Genomic DNA, 16,727 nt, shown 5'->3' with positions numbered 1-16,727 from the left:
CACATTCAAAATGGTGAACTTTATGCTATGTAAAATATACATCAATAATGCTGTTTTAAAGCCTTTTATAAAGACTTACAGATCTCCTAAGAATATTTAGGTATTAGATATTTTCTCCCTTGACCCTTCCAAGGTCAGAAGACACAGCTGAAAAAATACTTTTAGTGGAACCAAAGAATAGATCCAGTAACTACAGTGTCGTGGATTCTAGCTTTGACTTTGTCACTGACTCTACTTGGGCAAGGCCTTGGGCAAGTCACTTAACATCTTTGTGCCTTGGTTTCCCCATCTGTAAAGAGGGTGTTAGTTTAAATGTTCTCTAGGATTTCTTGCACACATGACACTCCCATCCTCACCTTTCTGTTATCTGTGAATCTCTACCTCCTAGTGATTCCCCCTCCCTCAAATACTCTAACAAAGCCCCTTTATTTACCATGGCATATGTGGCATATTGCTTGTCTCACTAATTCTTGCTCACACAAGCTTCCTGACCTTCCTGCATAAGTCTTGCAGGTACACAGTTCTCAAAGTGTTGATCTGAAAGTTCCATACGAGACTGGATCCCCATCATTCATGAATCTCCCAGAGGCTATCTTCTCATCCTATGTAACTCTCTTATGGAAGCTGTCCCATAGATAACAATACACTTCCCCTTCAGGCAGTACATGGAAGAAACAATGGGCTATACAATGGAACCATCCTATGAGATTACACAGAATGAGAACCTGGCCCATTGTTTTCTCCTGCTGCCTAAGGAAGGAGTTGTGCTCTTTGGATCTCAATACAGATTTTGGCTTGTCCACCTCCTTGAATTCCCAAGTAACAATTAAGCAATCTGGCCTCCTTCCCTCTTCTCATTTCAATGTGTAGGATATTTGTCAACTTGCCCAGAGTTACTGTAGGCATTTTGAGTTATTCATCTGACTGTGTGCAATAGATAACAAAAACATAATTAGGAGGAGGACTGAATTAAGTCTCAATTTTATTTTTATTTTTATTTTTATGGCAGGGGAGAGGTGCTTAATTTAGAGTGGTAAAAGTTATTTCTGATCCAAGTTTTTATCATCCCCTCCTTCCCTCTGTGTTTCAATAAAATGTTTCCAAATGTTTCAAATGAAAAGTTTATTAAAATAGAGCTCATGTTTTTAAAAATACAAACGTAACATCTTACTTCCTAGAGGTAGCTGAAGAAAAGCACTCCAGGAGTATAAAGAACAAACTAGATGATTAGAATGTGGTTTATTAGTCCACAAACCTGTCAGGAGTCTTGGACTCTTTTCCTAAAGCTATGCAGACATACAACATAACTTTGGAAGAACCAGTTAAGTTTGTATTCTAACTATGCCTTGTAATTTAGGAATAACTACCTGCTAAACACTGAAAATCTCTGTTAGTGGAAATTGTCGGGTAAAACCAAAGCGTGAGTTATATTATTAGTGGTTGTTAAGTGGTTTTGTATGTGCAATGAAAAGGATTAGATGGCTGGGCACGGTGGCTCACATCTGTAATCCCAGCACTTTAGGAGGCCGAGGCGGACGGATCACAAGGTCAGGAGTTCAAGACCAGCCTGGCCAATATGGTGAAACCCCATCTCTACTAAAAATACAGAAGTTAGCCAGGCATTGTGGCACTTGCCTGTAGTCCCAGCTACTCGGGAGTCTGAGGCAGAAGAATCGCTTGAACCCGGGATGTGGAGGTTGCAGTGAGCTGAGACTGTGCCACTGCACTTCAGCCTGGGCAACAGAGCCAGACTCCGTCTCAAAAAAAAAAAAGATTAGATATTTGAAGAACCATGGGGTGGGTGTCCCGTTAACTGTCCATAGGGCCAAGGAAAATGGAGAAAAGTGAAGTTGAAATAAAATTCTCTAAAAATAGCTGAAAAAAGAAAAACTTAGATTTGTAAGTGTTTTATGATGTGAGGAAAGAGATGTGCCTAAGAAAGTTTGGTATTGGAGATACATACCTTTTTAATAAAAGAGAACAAATTAAACAGGCAGTCTTCCTTTCTTATAGGAACTGTATTTCAGGGTAATTACATGACTTTAGTTGCTGAAGGAAAGATCTTCCTTGTCAAAAAATGCCTACTGTCTGGGTACAGTGGCTCATGCCTGTAATCCCAGCACCTTGGGAGGCCAAGGTGGACAGATCACTTGATCCCAGAAATTCAACACAGCCTGGCCAACATGGCAAAACCCCATCTCTACAAAAACATACAAAAGTTAGTTGGGCATGGTGGCACATGCCTGTGGTCTCAGCTACTCAGGAGGCTGAAGTGGGAGAATCACTTGAGCCTGGGAGGCAGAGGTTGCAGTGAGCTGCGATCGCACTGCTGCACTCCAGGCTGGGCAACAGAGTAATACCCTGTCTCAAAAAAAGAAAAAAAAAAATTCCTACTAATAAATGTGGAAAGAGTGGTAGAATTAGAAAAACTTCATTTCATAAACTCCAAGTGTTGATTCAGGAAAACATGATAAAGTTTGTTACCCCTTTAGGTGAATGATTAATGAAGCTGAACATCCTTATAATACCAAAGTAACATTGCACTGATTACTGTCTAATTGAAGGAGAAAAAGTAACTGTACAATGGAGACATGAGACATATCACCATTCTGACTCAGTGATAGATTTTACCATGGCTGATGGTCAGTCATACGTTATGCCTTCTGATGTGATGGAATAGGAAGTACACATCCCCTATGGTATATTCAAGCCTGAAATGTTTAACTTGAATCCAGAAGTCCTTGGATATAGTATGTAGGAAACACAGGGGATAGAGAATCAAGCTAAATGATACAAGAAAACAACCAGATACATTCAGAAGTTAAGACATTCTACCTGATAACTGGCCTGGCCTCTTCAATTAGTCAGTGGCCTTAAAATTAAGGGGAAGGGGTAGTCATGCTAGATTTAAAAAGGCTTTTGAACATACAGCCAAATGCATTTCATCATACTGGATTAGATTAGGGTTAGGAACAAACCAATTGTAAAGAACATTTGGGGTCAACTGGGGAAATGTGAATATGGACTGGGTATTGCTTGAAACGAAAATGTAATTAAATGAAAAGATGGAGATTATTGACTTTAAAAAGCAGAGGACTACCAGGAAGTACTATATCTCATTTTGATTAAAGAATACACATGCTGTATATATATGTATATATGTACATGCTTATGTATCTCTGTATACATATGATCATACATATACCCAGAAAAAGACCCAGATACATAAACATTAAGAGTTCAATATTGGTTATCTCTGGTAGTGGAAATATAATGATTGTGTTTTTACCAGTCTGTATTTTCTAATTTTTAACAATGAATGCAGGTTGGTTCTATAATAATGAAAGGTGTTTTGTTTTGTTTTTTTTAAACAAAAAAAACCCCTACCTTTTCAGATAGAAAAGCAGCAGTGTATTCTTTCCTTCAAGGAAAATACAAATGTTTCCTTTGAGGAAAGAAGATATGAAGACTAGAAAACACTCTAGTGTTTTTAAAAACCACCAAGCTTTCAAATACAAAGATTTAACATATGTAAACTGTATTGTACTTCATTTGAAATTCAGTATCTTTACTAAAGAGATTTCTTTTATCCTATCCTACACACGTACAGTATTATTTAATGATGTGCGCACAAAACTCTGCCAGCCTTAAACAGTAGGTCTAAGACACGTTTGTTGTTTTTGGCTCCCTGTGTTGATCTGAATTCACTGCCTAGTAGCCCTTGGAAATTTCTATCCCAACACATCCCACAGGTGCCCAATACTGTGGATTCTCATTCACCTAATTCATTCTCACTCTTCTCTCTTGGTTCAGTCTTGCCTTTCTTCACTGTGTTCCCTTTCCTTGCTCCTGCCATCCAAAGCTTCTCTTTTAGGCTCATCTCAAATTTCCTGTCTTTCCTGAAGCCTTTTTGGATTCCTTCCATCTCCATGCCCAGTCAGAAGGGCTCTGTTCATCTCTGAACATCTTTCGCACTCCATTGCATCTGGTTTAAATCCCTTCTCTGCCTCTTATTAGCTATGTGATCTCAAAAAAACTCAATTTCTTTATCTGTAAAGTGGTGATAGTAAATGACTTCGCAGGGTTGAGTGCCTCAAGTCAGTGGCGAGTACTACAGTAGAGGCAGAATACATAGCTCAACAGAAATTACTCCAGTAATGGTCATGATTGTTTACACTTCTCTCAAGCCACCTACTCGTACATTAGAGTGCATTGTACTTGTCTTATCCTCTTTACTAAAAGTAGGGAAATGGCTTGAGAATTGAGGCTCAGTCTTATTTATTACTCTTTTCCTAGTTATGTGATACTTAACTATATTGCTCGGTATTTAGCAGCCCATCATCTAGTCATAACATCATCCTCATTCTTTCTGAGCTTGTTTGCTTTTTGTGAAATGGGGCTACCATTCAATCTCATAGAATTTTTATTTTTAATTTTATTTTTGAGACAGAATCTTGCTCTGTCACCCAGGCTGGAGGGCAGTGGGACAAACTCAGCTCACTACAACGTCCGCCTCCCAACTTCAAGCACTTCTCGTGACTCAGCCTCCTGAGTAGCTGGGGTTACAAGCACGTACCACCACACCCAGCTCATTTTTATATTTTTAGTAGAGACAGGGTTTCGCCATGTTGGCCAGGCTGGTCTCAAACTCCTGACCTCAGGTGATCCACCCACTTCGGCCTCCCAAAGTTCTGGGATTACAGGTGTGAACCACCTGCCCAGCCAATCTCACAGAATTTTTATATAGTCTAGACAAATTTTTATAGTTTAAAAGACTTAGCACAGCCCCTGACAGAGTAGGCACTCAATAAATGTGGAATCTGAAACTTACTTAAAGCTAGTTTATATTTTCAAGTCTTCTTACTTTTACTAATGCTGCATTAAGATGTATTCTGTAAGTTCAAATGTAAAGTTCTAGATTGGGACAGAATTTATAATGTGCCTAATAAAGATTGTTAGAGACAAACTTTTAGAATGAACTAATCTACTATTAATGGACTGATGAGTCTTACTGGAAAATAAACATAAAATATACTCTGTGTTGCCTATGGTTCAATTACCATCAAAATTAAGTTTATTATGTACTGATTTCACAGTTACATTTTATTTTCAGTCAAATCTCTATTTGTTATGAAGAAAATATGTCTACTTCTGCTAAGTGAACTTTAAAAAGTTGTACTTGTTTTTGAAGATTCCATACTCTGTATACCACCTCTTCCTGAAACATATTTATGTAGCTCCTTTTAACATAAGAGCTGGAAGAGTGTTGCTTGATGACTGCTCTTATTGCTTTACTAAAGTGTCATGTATGAGATTTAAAGATTTGGTTATAAGAATTCATAATATAATTTTGAGAGCCTACTCTGTTCCAGGCATTGATTTATTTAAATCATCTCTAATTCTCACAACTCTGAAAAGATAACAGCACAGAGACGTAACAAGGCTTGAATGCAAACCCAGGTCTGTTTGACTGTTTATTTGTTTTGAATAAAGACAAATTACTCAAAGCTTTACTGCCAAAAACTATTACCTGGTTCCACATTGAAACCCTATTCAATAGTTGTTGTTATTTTCTTCTTTTGCTTTGAATAACCTCCCAGCATTGTTGAGAGTTTCAAACGAAATAAAAACACTATACAGCTCCAAGGTGTTTTTTTTAAGAGTATTATTACCTCGATGTAGAAATTTTCAAATAGTAATGTGATCATTTTCATAAGAGCAAGGAACTTTGTCAGTTGAAACAAAAACGTCATGCCAGAAGAACCCCAGCATGCTGGGATGACTCACGAAGAATCTGTGAATGAGGCAAGAGAACGTTTGTCAGCAAAATGACTCTGTGAACTGACGTTCAAATATTATCAAATTTTAATTACCAAGTCATGATTGAGTATTTTATAGAGAGCACCATATCTAAACTCTGTGGTGAACAATGACATTTTCATAGGTAATTCCTCCACATTAAGTGATTCATCATAGAAAAATGCTTTCATGCTGATGACTTCCACCATGACTGTTGGCATTAAGGATCATTGACCTGAAGAATTGATGTGAACATCTTACTGCATTATTTTAATGAGATAGAGCACTGTTTGGAGCTTTGGACTGGGAATCGAGATACCTGATTTCTAGCTCAAACTCTGCTGCTAATTTATCTAGGTCATGCTTTAGGCAAATCATTTCATTCCTCTGGAACTCATTTTTCTTATATCAAAAATTAAGAGTTGGAATATGCTAATCTCCCTCTTATTAGGTTTCGTGAGCCCGTGATTTCAACAGTCCATAAATTTCCTTTAGTACAGTCACAGAACTGGTAAGTCACACCAGCTGAACCTGAGTGCAGCTCCACGGCTCTACGCTTGCTGTAGAACCTTTGTGAATTCCCAGTGTGCTTCACCAGTGACAGGATGTGCTACCCAATAAACCTCCATATAACTGATCTTGAAAAATTCATTGATAAAATCTGAAAACTGAAAAAGATGCATGTTTTAGAGGTTTAGGTTTCCCACAACATGAAAATGTGTCAGTTGATAATATAGCTCATGGTATTTCACTATGCTAGAAAACAGCTTACTAGAGAATTTCAGATATTACATGCAACGACAAGTTACCATCAGGTCTTTGGTTCAAACTTAGAGTAATTTGAAAAGTGTTTAGTTGATCCCTAGAAAGTGGTTAGACAGGTTAGGCTCTTTTTCAGATATTGGAGGCAAGTTAACTTTTGAAGGGGGGCAGAAAAGGAAGTTTTCGGTTGGTTCTTTCCTTTTGAGACTTTTAATTTACCATCAGACACTTTTTTCAGATGAAAGTGCCTTTTATACTGTCACCCATGTATGAGTCAGGTATGAAAAGGAAATAGTAACTCAGGATTGGAACATGAATAAGTGTACAATATGGAGGATTTCCATTAAATTTTAAATAAATGAATTACAATCATATTATTCAGTGTCTCAACATTAAAACTCAAAAGGACGTTAAGAATTATTCTGTTTTGTGAAAAGGCCTTTTTCTGATTCTAGAGATAAGAAATGTGGACCCAAAGAGTTGACACAGTAAATTTGTGACTGAGCCCAGGCAAGAACCTAAAACCTAGGCTTTCTGGCTCCAATGTCAGTGTTCTTTTCTACTGCTTCCGAGTTAAGAAGACCTTTTTTTTTTGATACCAAATACACATTTACTGGAGTTGTTGGCTTCTTTTTTCTTAAGACAGGGTCTCACTCTGTCACCCAGGCTGGAGTGCAGTGATGCAATTACAGCTCACTGCACCTCGGTCTCCTGGGCTCAAGCAGCCCTCCTGCCTCAGTCTCTCAAGTAACTGACACTACAGGCACATGCCACCGTGCCTGGCCAATTATTTTATTTTTTTGTAGAGGCAGGGTCTCACTCTGTTGCCCAGGCTGGTCTCCAACTCCTGGGCTCAAGGAATCCTCTTGCCTCAGCCACCCAGAGTGCTAGGATTACAGGTGTGAGCCATTGCACCCAGCAGCATTATTTTTCTTTAAATCAAAACAATATAGTTGTTTAATATAATTATGTTCGTAAAATATATTACTTTTGAAAATCTGAACAAAATTACAGTTTTTGGTTAAAGAAGAATGGATTCGCCTTTCAAAAAAATGACACGTGGGAGACTGAGGCAGGAGAATGTCTTGAACCTCAGAGGTGGAGGTAGTTTGCAGTGAGCCTAGATTGTACCACTGTACCCCAGCCTGAGGGACAGAGTGAGACTCTGTCTCAAAAAAAAGAAAATGACACAGCTGAGTGTGGTGGTGAGCATCTGAAGTCCTAGCTACTCTGGAGGCTGAGGCAGGGGGATCACTTGAGCCCAGGAGTTGGAGACTAGCCTGGGCAATGTAGCAAGACCGCTGTCAAAATTTTTTTTAATTTAAAAAATTTTCAAAAAGTGGCACAGATGCATTGAACATTGACCTTCCTTTGTCTGCTTTTATGGGAATATCCAGCTCGCTGTGATAGTTGTGATGAAATTTACATCCGGGATACAGGATTATTTGTTCTTCTCAAAGGAGTGTCTCATTGGCCCAGCATTTCTCCCATGTTGTATCTCCCCTGTGACTATGAAGAAACCCTGAACTGATGCAACCACCACTTGAAAATAAAGTTCCAAGCCAATCTTAATTGCACTAGGAAAAGGCAGCCATTCTTTTGGGTAGGGGGAGAAATGAGCTTGGGTGGTCATACTGCTTGTTAGCAATTATCTGGCTTCCATTGGAGCATCATCCAGAAATTTACATCTTAATTGGAACAAGAAGAAAATGGATGCTATTATCATTTCATTAGGTCTCTAAACTTCTTCTTGAATGATACATATGATATGGATGTGCTGTTCTTTCATTACTTTCATCATCAACAAAAACAATATGTGTGTTTTAATGCCAACCAGAGACTCTGTGCTAGGTTCTAGGGATACAATGAGATATAAACTCCTAACCTTTTAGAAGCTAGCATAAGTGATAGTAGCACTTACAGAATTAAATGAAGCAGATTTTAAAATGAGGTTACAGCAAAAGAAAAAAATACTGTAAATACAATTTTATACCAATACTGACATAGCTTATTTCACATAAAAAAAAGCAATTTAAACAATTTTAAAAATTCAAATTTATTCTAGAGAATAAATTCCAAATTTATAGCAAAAAAAAGAGCAAAGTTTTCATTAGCTTTCAAGAATAGTACAGCCCCAAAATATTTAATATTCTATATTATGGGAATGTTTTATGTAAGTCATCCCAACACCAAATAATGCTAAAAATAACTATATAGGTTCAATATCATGATTTTATTAACTATAGATTTTTAGACCTTTTCTTACTTTTTGTTATTGAATCATTCATAGCTTTTATTGGTTGAATTGCCTTCTCCTAAAAGTACCAAAGTGTGGAGAGTTTTTTTGGCTGAACAGTATTCAGATTCTTTTAGCATAAGACAGGTTCTGTGAAGTAATATTGAAGACTAAATGTTGAAGAGTAGCTTTCTCTAATACCAAACGGTCAGTTTTTTCAAATGTCATGAACTGGGGTACAGTTAACTTTTCATCCTCCTCATAATATAGAATAATTCCTCATTATCCCCATTCTTTCTTCTGCTGAGGCTGTGGTGGTATACTCAAAGTCACATCCATACCCTTCTGTCTCCAAAGTCCTAGGAGAGATGGCACTCTTCTCAACCTCTACATTGCACAGAACCCTACATCCCTCAACAGAAGGAATACCTAGTGCATAAGGAAAGTGGCCTTTCACCACTCGTCCTCACTCTGTAACATCACCAAGGACTATCCTGCAAAGAGACTGTCCATAGGATGAAGAGCAATAGACTGCTGCATTGATGTGCACAGTGCTGACAACCCATTGGTGTGCAGAGCACCCTAGGCAAGATCTAAAGTTCTAAGATCTTATGTAAATCACCAGCATGCTCTTTTATGTATCTGGTTATAATATCCTTCCAATCAATATTTTAAAGGGCAGGACACTGGGGGAGTCTTAAGGCTTTGAAGACAGGGATAGTCACATGCATGTCTTATAAATTATCTGATGATCATACACTGTTTACTGATAGTAATGACTCTACTTAAACAAATATATTATTTCTCATATCAGTGCATGCCAATTGACCTTCAGGTTTAAGCAAATGAGAAGAACACTCTTTTAAGTATATTTGGATAATTTTGATATAGTTACATGTGAACTCATTAAGTATAGACACCTTGGCTTATTATTTACTGCCTAAGCCTAGATCAATACCTGGTGCTTAGTAGGTATTTGATGAATGATGGGATGGATAAATGTAAAAATAAGTCTTTTCAGTATCTAAAGACAAAACAGATACATAATGAGATACAGATGAGATTGGCTCATCCATCATTATTTTCATTCATTTGAATGTCCATGTGAGCAAGTTATTTCGTAAGTGATCTAGCACTGCAGTGTGACTATCATTAACATAAAATATGATTAATCCACATTGTATAACTGTTTTGTTAGTAATGTAGGGATGCTTTGTGTGTTGCTTGGTTTGTGTATGCTGCCAAAAGTGTAAGCAACATTTACTGAGCTGCTATGTGGCAGGCTCTGTGTTTCTTAAAATTGTAGTTTTTGCTAATTGACTGTTTTTTGACACATCCATTTTGTTCATCATTGTATGCCTAGCACCTAGCTTTAGGCTTGCCACATATTATATTGGCAGTTAATATTTGTTGAACAAACAAATGCATGAAATACAATGAGTAAGACAGGTTTTTGCTTTCAAGTAAAACGTAGTCTGGGGTAAGAAGGAATGTCAGAATGTGGTGGGTGCTATAGGAGTAGGTGTTACCAGATTCTGATGCTATGGAATAATAAACTGTTAAAATATATAATCTTATGTTTCAGAAGCTAAAGCACAGTATGGGAACTATTAGAGGCTTAGAAGGCCTCACTACCCAGTAGACTCAGAAGTTGAATGGTGTCTGAGAAAAAAGAGAATAGAAGTAGCAGTAGGTGAAGAGTCCAGAAGTGATTCCCTTTGAGGACAGGTGGAAAGACTGCATCTATATGTTGCCAAAGAGTAACAGAGACTGGTATAGGACTGGAGTTCGATTCGGTCATATCCTTAAATATTGTGCCATTGTGTCTGGATTACTTTGTAGTATAAGTAAATTTCCTAGCATGGGGAGGGAAGAAGAAGCGCCTTTATTGAGAATTCAACTGAATATAGAGAAGACTAATTTTACACAACCGTAATCACTGCAGTCATTTGGACAAATTAGCAAACCCAAGTTTTGCTTTAACTTGGATTCCTTTAATAAAGATGTTTTGGGGCTTAATGGCACAGTTGCCCAACTCCCCACTTTATTCTGTGCTGTTCAGAGCCAGCCAGCATTTCCCCATCAAGCTGTTGCACCATGATTGACAAGGACACTTTTACTAGTCCCCTTGAAGAATGAATAGTTACTCAATGTAGATTAACCAGATATATATTTATTTTACTCAGGGAATATCAGGATAAATATAATTCAGAGAATTAATTACCTTCTCATATACTGCCCTGTGTGGGGACATCTTTGAAAGTCCGCAAAGTCACTGTGATTCTAGTAGGCCACTCATGTGACAAGACCTGCTCCCACATCAGTAATTTGGCACAGCTAGTGTCTCTCCTTGCCAAAAAGGGCAAAGGCCTTGAGCAAGAAGCCAGCTTTTTCCTGATTACAAAACCGACCACAATTCCTCGCCAACCTAACAGCGTAAGTCTATTTTTTTCTGGTGATGTGTTACTCTTCTCACAGAGAACTCCATTTTTTCATTATGACATAGCACTTATCATTTAAACATCAATTGATATTCAAACATCAGCTGATGTAACATTGCTGTAGTTGCTATTGATGGATAAGCTGAAGTTTTTAAGAAAGCAAACCCGATATTTAAATCGAAACCATATCAAACCCTTCTTCATTCTCTCAACTATTTAATTTTACAGAATTTGGATAGCAGTCAGTATCATTTTGGGCTTCACAAATCAGCAGAACAAGTACCTTAGGAATATAACATTTCGGTAGCATGCTAATACCAACGTTTAAACTATGGATATGTATTTGAATTCCAAAATTTTCTTCAAATCACATGATTAGAGATTCAACCAGGAATAGACATTGAAAGAAAACTTTGCCCAAATAAGCTTTCTGGTATTTCATAAGCAAGAGATTTAAAGTTTTCCATTTAAGAAGGAATTGATGTGAATTTTACGACAGTTAAAAATGCAAGTGGATATTGAACAGTCTCTGCTCCGATAATTCTAAATACAGTATAGTTCACGCCCCTCACAAGACACCGAACATGTGGGTCACTGGCGAGACAGTGTGGCAATATTTTCCCTGTAATGTACCAAGTCTTGCCAAAGCAGTGAACAACATTATGACACAACTTTTTGTCACAGCTGGCTCCTAACAGGACAGTGCCAGCCAATTCAAGCCCAGTCCTTTCTGTGTTTATTCCCATCTCTCCCAAATATTTGGAAACTGATGTCTTGACTCATGGGTGTATTCACAAATTCTGTTACTTCAAGTCTTTTTCTTTTAACGGATTGATCTTTTGCTAGATATAGACAAAATATCAGTGTGAATTACAGCAAACCCCTATTCCATGCTGGTATGGGTGAAACTCTGGGAGATTCTCCTATTGACCCAGAAAGCGATTCCTTCACTGATACACTATCTGCAAACATATCACAAGGTAAAGTTCCTTCCAGATATGGCTACTGGGGACGTGGGGGCATTTATGTAAGGGTAAAATTGCTCTTGTAGTTTGTCTTCCAAGTTATGTTTGTTTTAATACTATCATGTGTACACTCCAGTGTTTTAATGCTTAGCCCGCTGCTATCGCATTCACTTAAAAACATATTCAGATCCTTAAAAAAGGAAACCTAACCTAATCTGTATTTTATCTCTGTGCATGGCTCCCATTTCCTGAATTTTAAGCGCTAACAGTATAGTTATATCCAAAAACAATCCTGTTCATTTTTATTTCCTGAGTTTGCATAGATTTCCCAAGAATACATAAGGGCTTTTTAGACTTGAAGGGTCACTTTTTCCTCTTTTCATCTTGTATGTTAGAGATCTCTCATAATGGTTTTTTTCCCTCCTGCAGCACTTTTGTTCCTCTTGAAGTACTCTCAGTTCTTTTCTGTTCTACTTTGAAATCTAGATACTGTGTGGGCACTTTAGCTCTCCCAAAGAATTGTGATTTACCAGAGTATGGGACCAAGTGATGCTCTTTATTAGATTTCTGAGGATGCCTCCTAGCATAGTGCCCAATACATTGCAGAATGGATTGTCGGAACCTTGAAAAAGATCTGTTCCAAGCATCATATTTTATGCATAAAGAAAATGAGGTTCCTCAAACAGTAAATGCCTATTGTAAGTGACTACCTATTACTTCTCTTCAGGTGTGTCAGAATCAGATACCTCCCTTTCAATATTTCTTTCTTGGCCATTGCCAAATGTAAGTTCTCCATTTCTACAGCTCCTTCTACTGGAGTTTCTTAGCACCACTTTTTCTGTTTTGTTTTGTCTGATATTGATGTCTTTATTTCTATTCATTTTATTTTTCTCTTCTCAGATGCTATGTAAAAATAGATTGTTAACTAGTGTGATTCATGTTTTATAATATAGGTGCTAAAGCATTAAAATTAAGTCACTTAATTGCTGAAATAGATTTTAACCTTTTCGTTTTCCTGGAAGCCTGAAGTTTGAACATATTAGTCATCATTTTAAAAATATAAAGCTTTTTAAAAATTAGTAAGAAATGTTTCCTGAAATACTGTTTTATTTTATTACAGTAATTTGTTTCAACATGTATTTCTATCATCTAAGCCTCTTAACTAGGAGTTTTGTTTTTTTCCATAAAGTGCTGTTATTCTGTTTTTCTGCAAGCCAAAAACATTGTTGCTATCTTTCTTCAGTTATTAATTTAGCCTGCCTCAGGGCAGAATGTCCTGGCTATACTGTGAAATAGTTCTTGAGTCAAAATTTGATAGTTTTGTCTATTTTCAAAGAACATGTCTAGAATGCAGTACAACAAATATCAACAAAATAGGTTAACTGAGAGGCAAGTACTATTTGTGGTAAGGGATGGTTATGTGATTCAAGTTAGTTTTCATTCTGTGCTAATCTCTAACTTTATGCTTTGAATTTACCCTGAGTTTAATTTTTTTGAGTCTCAATTTCCTCTAAAAGAATGATCCAGTACTTTTCTTCCTAATTAACATGGTACAGAATGAAATTATTAGCAATTAAAAATGATATTTTGTACCAATAATTTAACCCTTGTCTTACAGGGTCTCTGGCTACTCCTTCTTCATAAGCACTGTTTCTCTGTTAAAAATGTGAGTTCCTAAAGGCCAAAGACCTATGATTATTACTCCTACTGTATTTTGTAAATGACCTTTAAATAATTGCTCCACCTCTTCCAAAACAGACAGACTTACAAATAAATTAGATATATGATCATCATTAGCCAAGGCCAGCAGAGTTGAACACTGGGGAGATGAGGTATTTGGCCTGGGTACAGTAGTCCTCTTACGTGCTGCTTCTTCCTGATCATAGGCAAAGTGAAATTGGGAGTGTTGCAAATAGTTGGGTACTGCTATTAAGAAAAAGTGGCACATTTCGTGTGAATGACTCAGATATCCAGGTAGATTGGTTATATTCAAGAGATTAGGCCGGGCGCGGTGGCTCAAGCCTGTAATCCCAGCACTTTGGGAGGCCGAGACGGGCAGATCACGAGGTCAGGAGATGGAGATCATCCTGGCTAACATGGTGAAACCCCGTCTCTACTAAAAAATACAAAAAACTAGCCAGGTGAGGTGGCGGGCGCCTGTAGTCCCAGCTACTCGGAAGGCTGAGGCAGGAGAATGGCGTGAACCCGGGAGGCGGAGCTTGCAGTGAGCCGAGATCTGGCCACTGAACTCCAGCCTGGGCGACAGAGCGAGACTCCGTCTCAAAAAAAAAAAAAAAAAAAAAAAAAAAAGATTAAAAATCTCCTCTACACTTTATGCCCAAAGAGGACTTCCATGCTTTTTCCAAGGCTCCATCGTGCCTGTAACCCCTTTATATTGTTCCCCTTTCTTTTTTTTATCAAGAGCTCCTCAAGCAACCCCAAGTAACCTCATGCTGGCTCTGAAACCATTTCCACCAGTAAAAATTGGCGAGATTGAAGGGAAGCTTCCACAAGCTCAAGCTGAATATGCCTCCTGCTTTGAGTGCCAGACTTAGTCCTGTGTGAATTCTACAATTTTAAGTTGTTGCACCAGAGCCTTGAAAGATGATGACACACTTGTCCTTTGGAGCTGATTGAGCAATGGAAATATGCCTTGGAGACATGATAAATGCTGCAATAGACAATCCTTCAAAATGAGTCTCTCCTGAGATAGGAGTGAGTGATTGATTGCACGCCATTTTTATTGAGGGATACTTAATCTGTGGTTACATAGCTCCAGGCAACTATATATTCAGAAACATTTAGATAACTAAAATTTTCGCCTTTCCAGAAGTTTAAAGGGACCCATGTAGTACCAGGGAATATAAGGACCAATCCTATCTTGGCCACATATTTGCTGTGTGAATTTAAGCATGCCATTTTTCTTTTCTGGCCTTCTGTTTCCACATATATTAACAATACACAGGATTAACGGGAGGATTAAATGGCACAATACTTGTGAAAGTAGATCTAGAGCCCTATATGGAATTTATTGCTTTAGCCTTGTGGCATTAATCACTTGTGGCTAGAATAGAAGGCTCTGATTTAAAAAAAAAAAAAAAGAAAAGAAAGAAAGAAAAGAAAAGGCTGGGCGTGGTGGCTCGTGCCTGTAATCCCAGCATTTTGGGAGGCCGAGGCAGGCGGATCACAAGGTCAGGAGATCAAGACCATCCTGGCTAACAAAAAACTAAAAACACAAAAAATTAGCCAGGCGTGGTGGCGGTCGCCTGTAGTCCCAGCTATTCAGGAGGCTAAGGCAGGAGAATGGCGTGAACCCGGGAGGTAGAGGTTGCAGTGAGCTGAGATTGCGCCACTGCACTCCAGCCTGCGCGACAGAGCGAGACTTCATCTCAAAAAAAGCACCTAAATTTTAAGGAATATGGAAAAACAAAAACTGCAGAACTCTTTATTGCATAAGAGTAAGTGGCAGTTATATGAATGAAGTGGGACATCTGCATGATCTCCTGTGCATGTTTTGAGAAGGAGATGATCAAACTTAGAGAAAGCATCTTTGTGTCTAATTCTTTTAAATGATGATATTATCTCCCACTTTCTTAAATATTTGTCTATGAAGAAATTGAAATTGCCCTTTTGACCTAAATGAGAGTGACAATTACATGTTTTCTTCTCAGAGGCATTGAGAAACTTAGATTATAATGTTTTTCATACACTGAAGTAGAAGTCCAGAAAAGATTTGAGTTATTGACACAGCTCTTTTGTGTGTGTGTGTGTGTGTGTGTGTGTGTGTGTGTGTGTGTGAGAGAGAGAGAGAGAGAGAGAGAGAGAGAGAAACAGCCTCACTCTGTCACCCAGGCTGGAGTGCAGAGGCATGATAATCATAGCTCACCACAGCCTCAACCTCCCTGGGCTCAGGTGATCCTCCCATCTCAGCCTCACTAGTAGCTGGGACTACAGGCGTACCTCACCACATCCAGCAAATTTTTGTAATTTTTGTAGAGACAGGATTTCGCCATATTGCCCAGGCTGGTCTTGAACTCCTGGGCTCAAGGAATTCTCCTGCCTCAACCTCCCAAAGTGCTGGGATTACAGGCGTGAGCCATCGCAGCCTGCCCCTGACTTCCATAATTTCACATGTAATTAGAATTCAAGTCCTTTTTCTTGAATATTACTATTGTCTGTATTAATTTTTTTCTGAGTATGGCTCTAGCTTTATCATTTTTTTCTGACTTAACTCTGATTAACCTCTTTTTTCGTCACCAGTACTTTGCAGATTTTGTAGATGTCTAGACTCTGAAAATCACTGTTTTTCTGAAAACTGTCATTTGTCTCATATTTTCCTCCAAAATTATGAATTATAGGAAACACCCCAAAGAAATATCGTTTACATTAGCTGTTTACAAGAAAATACAGGGTTTCATTTTTAATTTTATTTTCCTACTATCTCTAAGGAATACAACTTGTCTTGAAAGCTCCCTGACAGCAACTATCCATTTAATCTGCCAATTGCAGCATAAAACATGGGTC

General features: G+C 38.0%; 1 protein-coding gene across 9 annotated transcripts in view; it reads left to right on the top strand.

Moving 5' to 3' along the window:
- The window catches only part of PPARG (peroxisome proliferator activated receptor gamma), a 144,651-nt gene that overhangs the window by 50,181 nt on the left and 77,743 nt on the right, over positions 1-16,727 (top strand). The window contains exon 1 of one of the 9 annotated variants that reach the window (XM_073009836.1): positions 11,960-12,218. The exons of the other annotated variants lie outside the window; for them this stretch is intronic. Coding sequence (XP_072865937.1) covers positions 12,137-12,218 — 82 coding nt within the window. The 5' untranslated portion in view covers positions 11,960-12,136. Of the gene's footprint in view, positions 1-11,959; positions 12,219-16,727 lie in introns of those variants that run through there. 9 annotated transcript variants of the gene reach the window in all.

Source organism: Chlorocebus sabaeus, chromosome 22 (assembly GCF_047675955.1).
Source record: "Chlorocebus sabaeus isolate Y175 chromosome 22, mChlSab1.0.hap1, whole genome shotgun sequence".
Lineage (NCBI taxonomy): Eukaryota > Metazoa > Chordata > Mammalia > Primates > Cercopithecidae > Chlorocebus > Chlorocebus sabaeus.
This window is presented reverse-complemented; position numbering and strand designations above follow the sequence as displayed.